The following is a 10935-nucleotide window of genomic DNA, read 5'->3' on the forward strand; positions in this document are numbered from 1 at the left end:
ATATTATATATATATCAATTATTTATTTATTTTAGAGAGAGAGCAAGTGAGCATGAGCAGGGAAGGGGCGGGGAGAATTCCCAGCAGACTCCACACACAGAGCAGAGCCCAACCTGAGGATCGATCTCATGATCCTGAGATCATAACCCCAGTTGAAATCAAGAGCTGGATGCCTTTTCAGCTATGCCACCCAGACACCCCAACATTTCAAATACTTCTTATGCTTGATCCCTGAAAAATAGAATTGATAAATCAAAAGGCACCAAAAAAAAGTAATTTTTCCTACAAAGAGTTTTTCCTTATTTGTAGTGCCATCCAGCACAACTTCATATAGCAAACTTCATATAGCACAACCTCATACCTGTATTGGTTACCAAGCAGTTGCATCAATCACTTCAGTTTGGCACAGGTCAAATACGTAACGAGATGGGGCCTGCATGTGCCAGGTCCTGGATATTCAAAGATGTAGAACTCAGGAGCTCTTCCTTCACATGCTCCCTCTGGCAGAGGAGACCAGCTATGTAAACTCACTACCCGTTTCACCTCATTATTTCTCTCAAGCTATTTGCTTTTCTTTGGAGAGCTTTGTGCTTCAAAAGAGCACCTCTTCTTCCCCACCCCTGAGGTCAGGCCAAAACTGAATCTCCCCTAGCCAAAGGCTAAGACTCTGCAGAAGCCGCATCCAGCTGGGTGGCTGGGTCTATGTTTCCCCAGCCAATGTTCGATCATTAGGCTCGATGGGTAGGACTGCGTCTCACCCAGCCCCTTGGAGGTGCATGGGCCATGTGAGTCATGTGTTTCCAGCTGCTCAGAGTCCTAACTCACCCCTAGGATGCAGCTAACGGTTAGCTTTTCTGATATCTTCCATTGTCACCACTCTGGATAGAAAACAAAAGATGTTACCAGATTTTTAAAAAGTCAAATGCAACGGGAGGGGACAGGTATAAAAATACATAGTAAAGTTTTTTAAATCACATTACAAATGTAAGACCCTGTCTTGTCAAATTTTTCAGGAAGCCCAATTTTTAGTCAAAAGATTATCCCATCTTTTCCAAAATAAATCTCAGACAGCTATATGGTACCAGGTATCATTTATCATCTCTGGCCAGTAGATTGTGCATTAAATTATGGCTATTCTCCATCTCCATTCCTAAAAATAATGTTGCCATTTTCACCACTGATTTCTATGCCTTTCTCCGTTTGCTCCTTCTCCTGCCCTGAACAAATCGTCCAGTTCACCTTTTTAGGGCTGGGTGCCACATTTGAATTCAACTTGGAAAGCACACAATAATTTCAAATCACATTCAGAAATCACCCCACAATGATCATATCAGTCTTTTCAGGAACCAGGGTGGCTCAGTTGGATAAGCGTCTGACTCTTGGTTTTGGCTCAGGTCACGATCTCAGGGTCATTGGATCAAGCCCAGCAGTGGGCTCCATGCTTACTGTGTAGTCTGCTTAAGACTCTCTCTCCCTCTCTTTCTCTCTCTCTCAAATAAATAAATGAATGAACTCAAATCACCTGCAGTGGTCCCAGCTTTGATCTTACTCAACCATAGAACAAATTCTTTCTTTTCCCTAATTGAGTCAGGAAATAGATAAAAGTTTTTGAAGTTCACCTGACTTCCTTTTGTGATTTCCTGAGCCGACCACGCATGAGTCATAACAAACTTAACCAGACACCCTCCTCAGATTATAAATTCCAAGAAGCTGATGCTATGCCATATGCCTCCTCCAACATGTCTGACTGCTCCCCCATCTATCCTTCACAGGCTCCCACTGCCCTGGCTCCTATACACCATTATTCACAGATTCCAACCAGTGGCTGTCAGCAGCAATGGCCTCTTCTGTGCCATCGTCCTCCTCTTCATCATGCTGCTCTTCGTCATCCTCTCCATTGCCCTCTGCAAATGGCGGATGAACAAAGTGCTGGGCTTCATCATGTTCGGCCTCTACTTTGTGTTCCTGGTGGTCAGTGTCCTCCTAGAAGACAGAATTCTTGTGTGCCCTGTCTCCATCTAATAGGAAAAGCCATATCTTGAACTAACAGCATGGATGGTCCCTCCCCGCCCTGGGTTCTAGGCTCCTTGACCTCTCCAAAAGAGGCTGCTGACACACAGCCATGGACATTTCAAAGTGTCCCTCCTTGGCGGATTTGAGGATGGATGGATTTGCACTGGGCCCACTCATTTCACAAGCTGCTGCCAACCTTGCCTACTGAAACAGCTTCATGCAAGAGACCACGCAAGAGCCGTTCATTTGGGGCTTCTCTCCATTCACCACTGACAGGTACTCCTCGCTGGTCGGAGGTACATTCATTGTAATGATGCAAACAATGACAAAGGCTCTCTCTATATATACATACAAAATATACAAATTATAAATAGATGCACATGAACACACCCCTGCCTGTTCCTGTATTATACCTCTCCTTTCATATCTATAGAGTAATACATACCTGTATACAAAAACAAAGAAAAATTTTATATATATATATATATATAAAATCAACACACACACATATATATAAATACAAATGCATCTTTTCAGGGATAGCTCTAGTATATTTATAGCACCTATTTGAAGAGGGGCATCACCTCCAGTCTGAGCTTTAACTCTTAAGTGCAAGAGGTAAACTAATAGAATCATTGCGGTGACCTTCAGCCTACTTTGGACTTATCAGGATCCTGCCTGGTAAGGTGGTTATCTTAGAGAGATATGTTGCAGGAGGGAGGGCTTGGTGGAGAGGGTCTATAGGGACTCTGAGCTGAGACCTCCAAAACATTCCCACCAGCCAAACAGTGAAGACTATCTGCCCATCCCCACCAGGGCACACTGGCCAAAACCCATGCAGTTACTTGGAACAGACAGAGGTAAAACCCAGGCTGTGTGGATATTGCTTTGAGGGCAGGAGAGAGGTGACCAGGGTTTGGGTTTTTTGAAGTTTTTTTAATATATTGCCCCAGCATGCAAGTAGAAAAATATAACTGCACACCAGATTAGTGCTCTTCTAGGACAATGAGACTATATAAACTGAACCTATATTGTCCTAATGCATGTCCCATTATCATCCAAAAAGGTGGGGGGCAAGTCTAACTGTGATTGTCATTTAGGCATGTTTTGATGCTAAGGGCTCACATATAATCAAAATGCCTGCCAAGGGAGCCTGTGGTATGTAACAAGAAATATCATCCAGTAGAGGGGCTCAGTGGAACTTGCCACCTAATGGGAACATAAGGGCATAGTTCTTTAAAGCACCTTCCAATGTGGTTCATAAAGGGCTTCAGTGTCTAAAGAAATCATTATTCCTCCAATAGAACTAAACTGATTTTGATCAATACTGCTTGGGTTGAGGCAGCTTAGAGATGTTTGGAAAGGCATCTATATACTCAGCGCACCCGGGAAGGTTTCTGATTCCAATGTCTAGTGGTGCCAGGACCAGGATTTGGCTAAAGCCCATGCAAAATCTGTGTCTCTCCTTCCATCGGGACCCCAAAGAGGACTCTTCTGAGTCTACTGAAAAACCTCTTCACACCTGGCCTCCAGCCAGTCTTTCCAAGGTTTTGATCTCCTGATTTTGCTTAGCATTCTTGTGACATTTTCATTTCATTCCTTCTCCCAAATTCTGTTTGACGCCTTGTAGGACTTCCCAGGTCTATGTCAATAGAAATTAAAACCATCAGGGGGAACAAAAGGCAAACTAAATTGATGAAAAAATAGTTTCTCCTCTCCCCAAGTCATGCTTTCCTTACAGTCAGTTGAAAAAGTAAATAGAGGATGGCCCACAATCCTATATCCATCTTCCATCTAAGTCAGCACACACCACATATGGGGGACAATACGGTGTGTGTTCTCATATCCAGTCTATCATGTCCCTAACGCCTGCTGTGATTCTGTTGTGGGCACATACCTCCTAACATAGGGAGACAGGGTGCACAACTGACAATTAAATAGAGGGGAAGGGAGACCTGACAGCTCCAGCTCGAGCTCAGTGTTCCTTCCACATAACCTCAGCTCACTCCACAGAGCATGGCAGTAGCAGGCAGTGCCCATCACAGCTCTTCACCCACAAGCAGAAGGCACAGGAAATCAAGATGCGGCCACACAGGAGGCAAGCCCTCCAGTCTCTCCAACTCGGCCAAGTCGGGTTTTCAGTTGTGTGAGAAAAGCCCACGTCAAGGGCAGGATGTGTTGAGGCAAGAACACACATCTGTGCTACTTCTTTAGAGCCAAAGAGAATGTAAGTGAATTTCTTGCTGAAACCTCTGGCTGTTTTCCCTGCGCATTACTTAAAGGGGAGCAAACTGGGTTATTGCGTGAATATTATTGGTGGGTCTGCTGTTTGAATAGGTGACCGTCACCCCACTACAGATATATGAAACCAAAAAGGATGAGGGAGGCCCACTGCACCCCTGTTCTTGTTGCAGCACTTGCTTATGCTCCCCTGTCTCATTCTTTCCCCGTCACTCCCAGCTCACAGTGAAGACCCATCCAAGCAGCCACAGAGCATTTTACTTGCCTTGGGAGCTCCACTTCATAGGAAGTATTGTGGTTATTAATGAGAAGCTGTACTTGAGGAGACAGGCCGTCAGAGTCCATCCCCACCCCGGGGTGTGCTCCGAGCACGAGGTACAGAGCAGTATTCCCCGGCTGCCTGGTATGCAGTTGCCTTCTCCTGCCACAGCTTGCCCAGTATGTGTCTGGGAGGGGATGTGTTGGGCTAGGGGGAGTCCAGAGAGCAGTGTGTGGAATGCAACAGTGGACCTTGAAAAGCATTCAAATCACTAACATAATTTATAAGAAAGAACTTTCCTGAGCAGCAGCGTCTCTAACACTTCCCCTGCATGCCCGTGTACATGCATAGATACCTGTAGATCTTTATACCAGATTTCTAGGCACACACACACTTACAGCATCACCCTTGACCCAGTCACCTTCAGGATTCAAAAGCAGGGCACATCAAATTTGTCATAATGAAGGAAAAGAAAAGTCACCCACACCGACAACTGAAGGGACCTCGTAGGTTTTTTTCTGTACATGTGTACATACAGGCCTACACATACGCCCCCACGCCATATACCTTCCCACTCCAAGAGTCAAGTTACAGCCTATGGAAATGGCCAGCCATAGCCCTAATGCTGACATACAAGCAAAGAATACACAGCAGAAAAACTTAGACTGTAGATATTCTCTGCTTTCTTGTAGCAGGGCATATAAAGGAATATCAAAAATTCTAGAACCACCTTCTTATTTCTCGATCTAAAATAAACAAGCCGTGCCCAAGTGGTTCCATGCAGTCACAGCAAACCAAGCAGGTCTTGCTTGCTGTCACCTTGCCTACTGTCGCTCAAGGCAGCCTCCGCACAAGAGAGCGACCTGGCTCAAACCAAGAATGCCTAAATAGAACCTTCTAAGCTGCATCTGGAAATGCCCGTGCTGGGTCCAGCCACCTTCTGAACCTGACTAGATCCTGCAGAATTGAAGTTGGAGCTGAGATGCATCTATGCAGTCCTCCAGGACCTAAGCCGAGCCCAACAGGGGCAGAGCAGGAAGATGATGTATATGTGCACAGACTAGAGGGCAGGGCTATTCATCAGTTCAGCAGATGTAACAGACTATCCAGAGACTTGCCCAGAAGATTATCAAAAGAGGCAGGCACGGATTCATATTCAGGGAAAAATGCTTTGTCAGGCTTCTAACAGGTGCCACCTGACAGGGGCCAGTATAATTTATTTTCTAGGAAAGACATGAATCAGGTGGTTTGGAGGCCTTTCAGCAAAACACAGCTGCCTCGCTGATGAGACATTTGATAATATTAATGTACATCCCTTCCTGGGCAAGGAGAAAGTTGGCAAACTCCCCACCAATGCTCACAGCTTTTAAACTCCTCCATAACAGGAAGATGGGAGATGAGCCGTAAAGGGAGCCCCCTCCTTTCCTGGCCACCTTAGCAGAAAACTGACCAAGCAAATGGCAAAAGTTAGAGCTGCTGGCCAGAGACAAGGTTGGAGAAGAAGCGACGTCTGTTCGATGCTCTGCTGAGATCGCCAGGTCGGAATAAGGGACAGGAGTCTGATGACCTATCTGAATACAAGCATTTTGCAAAACTTCAATATGCCTTCTTCCCTGCCCCTGCCAACACACACACACCCCAGATGATGAGGATGCCATGCTTCCTCGCACAGGACAGATTGGTACTACAGTAATTAAGTGGCCATATTAGAAGTGGCAGCTCAATTCCAGAAGAAATAAAGGGAAAACGTCCTCAGGGTGATTTCTGGGGAAATCATCTAACTCCTGAAGGCTTGACATAGAAGCTTAATGCTCATTCTTGCTAAGCCAGATCTCACATAACCACCTGGCTTAATATTTTTAAAAGCCACATCCTCCACAATATTGTCTTTAATTAGTAAGGGCTTGGCCATTAAAAGAGAATTAGTGGGGGCGGGGGGGGAGAATGAAGCATAAGGAAAAGGAAGAAAAAAAATGTATTCACTTTGACTCTGAGTCCCAAGAAACCAAGTGTCACATTGATATATATCCCCATGTAGTTTAAAACAATGACAAATTTCAGGCTTTTCCAACCAATTATAAGAACCTGCATAGGGTCCCAGATAAAAATATCTTCCCCTCTCTAGAAGGCTTTGGGAAGGAAAAGTAATGTGCCCCCGGCCCACTACTTCAGCTTAGCTCCTCCCTGTCTCTTGGCGTATCTTTGTTATTTTCACAGCTTCACATTCTTTGAACTACGTAGCAAACAAGAAAAGCAATAAAGGACACGCTCACCACTCCATTTCTTATCCTTACAACATCACAACGTTGTTGTTGTTGTTGTTGTTGTTGTTGTTGTTGTTGTTGTTTCACTTCACTGGGAGCTTTGAAACTGCTCAGGTTGCGGCCTGTGACCGCCAGGAGAACGTAGGCATCTGTAGAAAGCAGAGGAGCACTCATGTTCAGGATGGAAAGTAACACATCTTCCCACCCAGACACCCGCCTCCAAACACTGTCTGCGCTGCCACTTTCCAGGCTTTCCGCACCCCTGGGGGACCAGCCTTGCTCAGAACCACTTGCATTCCACAGTGGTCTTTCATCTGTCTGGCGAAAGTTTCCTTTAAAAACAGCAAGAGAGAGCTAAAAATGATAAGTGGATCCAGTCGGCCAGTTCTTTTAGAGACAAAAAAGACCTTGTAATTACTGCTGGAGAGAAAACTCTGTTCAAATTAGTTGTAGAAGGGGCACTGCATGGATCCCCAAATTATGCCAGAGCACTTTCACTAGATGATTGATTGCCGGACTGGAAAACCTTACAGAATTAAAAAAAAAAAAAAAAAAAAAAAAACAGATGAATACCCAAGTCTGAAAGGGTGCCATAGAATTTGTGTTGAGTTTGCCAAAGGTTTAATTCTGTTGAGACAGGTCATCCAACCTATCACCCTAATCAAAAGGACAGTTCTTTTGTAGGTGAGGGGTCCTGGCATAGGGGTTCCTGATGGAACCAGGTTTCATCAAGTATTAACATTAACAACCAGCAGGTTTACCCTAGCCCAACAAGTTGGTGACTTTACCTGTGTCTTTTTGGGAGATGGAAAAGAACTGGGTCTGGGCACTCTTCACTATGTGCCTCTCACATCATTGGGAGTCCCCACTATGTGACCCTTTATCTGTTTTCATCAAAACTACCTTTAGAGCTTTATTTCAGAGTCCTTTTTTCCTAACCCTCTTAATTCTTCTAGTTCTTCTCTACTCAGCGTTTTTACCTGCTTTATGTTGCTCCTAAATTATAGAACCCTATGACTCATCATGACACAGGTCAGTCTGAAGAGGGCAGAATTACAGTCTCAAACCTATTGCTTTGCTCCCTTTTGCTGAACTTCTCTGTTGCTCTTACTTTTACAAAGTCACACTACATTGCTAATTCACATTCATTTTCTGTACCCTATCACTTCTGATCTCTTCTCCAAGACATTTAGCTAAAGCGGGTGCACCTCTCAGCCTGCCCCAGTGCATTTGATTCACCATTTTGCCTACTATGAGCCACTCTCCACTTGGCCTCTTTGAGTCTCCATCTGTTTATTTCTAGGGCCGCTTCCAGTTTTCAAGTCCAGGTTGGACTCAGCGCTTTCTCCCTTTCCAGATTCTGCTTGCTCTTGGCCAGTCTACTGAGCATTTGTCCACCACTTCATTAATGTGAATATTCAAAAACACTGGGCCCATGCTCCCAAAAATTTCTGTTTCATGTCTTTGGCAATTTCTCAGGGGGAAAAAAATCCCTCCTGATTGCTACTGCAATGTGAACAGAGTTCACATTCATAAAAGAGTAGAGTCACAGAAATACCTTTAGAGTTTAGAGCACCAGTAGGCCTTGGTGCAACAGCACTAACAGGCGTTTATCCAGGGGTGAAAAGTTTGAACACAGGGTGTGGCATAATCATGAGGCCTGGTGAAGTCAAGTTCATGGACTTCATTTTTACTGTCATAATTCCACGCTCACAAAGAATCAGAGTGGGGGAGACACCACTAGAGATCATTCAGAAACTCTACTTGCTTTGATATACCAAAAGGAATTCATGTTTTCACTTACATAGGAAATAGGGGAAATGTTGGTCCTCTTCTTATCACCCAGTATTGTAGTGTATTTCCTTCCTTGGGTACTAGGTTGGATAGGAATTGTGTGGCTGTAGATTGGGTCCTGGCCCAGGAAAGTGGGCTACAGTTCAGCAAAAGCACAGGAATTTGGTTCTGCATTCTCACGTATTGGGCTGCATGTTCCTTTATAATGGATCCGTAAGTAACAAAGGCCTTGGGACTGACAGTTCTCTTAAACAGTGAACTACCTGAAAGAGAATGCTAATTTTTAAAATCATGTCACACACACACACACACGCACACACACACAAAGGAATGAGTTAAGTCTGAATCCCTGAATTAAATAATTTTAAGGATCAAATTACATGCATGCAGTATGGATAGATAATTCCTTGCCATTTAATTAAATGATTCTCCAATTCTTCTCATCAGGATAAAACTGAAGGACAATGGATGCCTTTTGGGTTTTTAATTTTTTAATATTGCACTTTATAGTACTTCATAAGAGACAATTGTCTTAATTAAAGCCATAAAATACCAATAATACATATATTCAGGGCTTCTGAATATAATCAATAAGCAGTCATGAGTCATTCCTGTTTTGTATTGTTTATTGTAAATTGGAGTTTATCTGTTCTGTTTTTTATTGCATACAATTATTGTTCTAGACAATCCTAACCTGATAAATTTTAATGTGTACTTTAATAAAACTCTGCATAGGAAAGAAATTATTCATTTCACAAAAGCATTCTTCATCTTCAAAGTAGCTTGTGACATAGTTTCTTGAAACAGCAAGTTCTGATACTATATTGAAAGTCTAAATTATAGATCTATTATTTTTCAGGAATCCATTTGTTATGTAAAGCAAGGTTCACCTATACAGAGAGTGAAATGGATAATTAGGCAAATACATATCTGGGAAACGTAAGGTTTGTTTGAGTTTTTATATATATAAATGTGGGATGGGCCTAAGAAGTTCCCTTATAAAAATGGCAAACATAGATGTACAATTTGTCAATAATTCCCTGTGCTGGAATATAAACCTTCCTTGGGAGGACACAGCAAATAACAGACATCATAGTGCATTCCCTTTCTGCTAAAATACACATGTTCTGACCAGTGTGGTAGACTACTTACCTATACACAGACGTCCCCACAACTAGAAACTTTAATATTTCCATTGATCATAATTTTCTATGTAATTTGAGGGAAAGCTAAAAGAATGACCAAAAAGCACTTAAGAGCCTAGAAATATTCACCACAACTGGATCCCTAAATTCTCAACATGGAGTAAACGTGGTTATTAAATTGAACGACCCCACCAATTTGATGCTTAAATGGCCATTTACCCTAAGTCAGAGTGTCTAGGCCCAGAGCCAGTGACATTCTTGTTGGGGACTGTTTTGTGGTCCGAAGAGTTTCTCCAAAGGGCAGAGACTCTATCCAGAAGAGGGAGCCTCTGTTGACATACAGCCCTACTGAACTCTGCACATAAAGTCCATATTTGTGCCCTGCACCTATCTCAAGTGTGTCTTCTGCTCGAGTCTGAGAAAGTTCCAGAAGCAAGAGCTTTTATCTCCAAACAATCTGCAGTCTCATGGAGCCATCAAAAATTGGAGTAGCAAAGCTACCTTCCTGGATTAATTAAGTTGCCACTAGCACTAGAGGAAAGATAAATTATACTTTTGTTCTTTGCATATTGGTAAAACAGAGAAAATGTGGTCACCACTGACCCCAACATAGACTTTTGCCCTAGAACACATGAACTCTTTTTTGGAGAGATTATATTAACAATATCAGAATGCCATTTTTGTAAAGGATCTTTTTAGGGATAGATGTCATCTCGCTCTTCCTTTGTTGGCCTCCATTTTAAAGAAGCATTTTAACCCTTCTCTTTACCCCCAGCAAGACTCCAGCTGATGCACTTCTAAATTAGTTTTGTCATTTTCTGTGTGTTTTGTTTATTACGTGCAATTTTCACTGGATGACAGATGTATGGAGATTTCGTGTCAGTTTATTCTCTGTGAATATGTCTGTACATAGACTGAAAGCTATATTTATTTGTACATAGGCTGTTTGCAGTAATGTGTTCTGTCACATGGACTCCACTTGACAAAGGGCGTTTCCTCACTGTGTTCCTGTTATGCTTTGCACACCTTTGTGCTTCTCCTGCTGGTAATCAACTCATAGAATATCACTTTATGTAACTAAGTCTCCTCGGTGTGAAAAATAATAGTAATAAAATTATTGACTCAAAAAACCCCACATTGTTTTGTTTTTTGGAATAATCCTTACCTTCAGCTAATCAGGACCCTCAGGATATCAAGCAATAGATACACAGTCACAGAA

The 10935-nt window shown here is 42.9% G+C and overlaps 1 protein-coding gene across 2 annotated transcripts in view; it reads left to right on the forward strand.

Moving 5' to 3' along the window:
• Positions 1-7339, forward strand: part of SLC24A2 (solute carrier family 24 member 2) — a 242408-nt gene extending 235069 nt beyond the window's left edge. For both annotated transcript variants that reach the window (XM_041763062.1, XM_041763063.1), the window contains one exon: positions 1773-7339. In XM_041763062.1, coding sequence (XP_041618996.1) covers positions 1773-2022 — 250 coding nt within the window. In that variant the 3' untranslated portion in view covers positions 2023-7339. The remainder of the gene's footprint in view (positions 1-1772) is intronic.
• Positions 7340-10935: the final 3596 nt, after the last annotated feature.

This window comes from Vulpes lagopus, chromosome 7 (assembly GCF_018345385.1).
Source record: "Vulpes lagopus strain Blue_001 chromosome 7, ASM1834538v1, whole genome shotgun sequence".
NCBI classification, from domain to species: Eukaryota; Metazoa; Chordata; class Mammalia; order Carnivora; family Canidae; genus Vulpes; species Vulpes lagopus.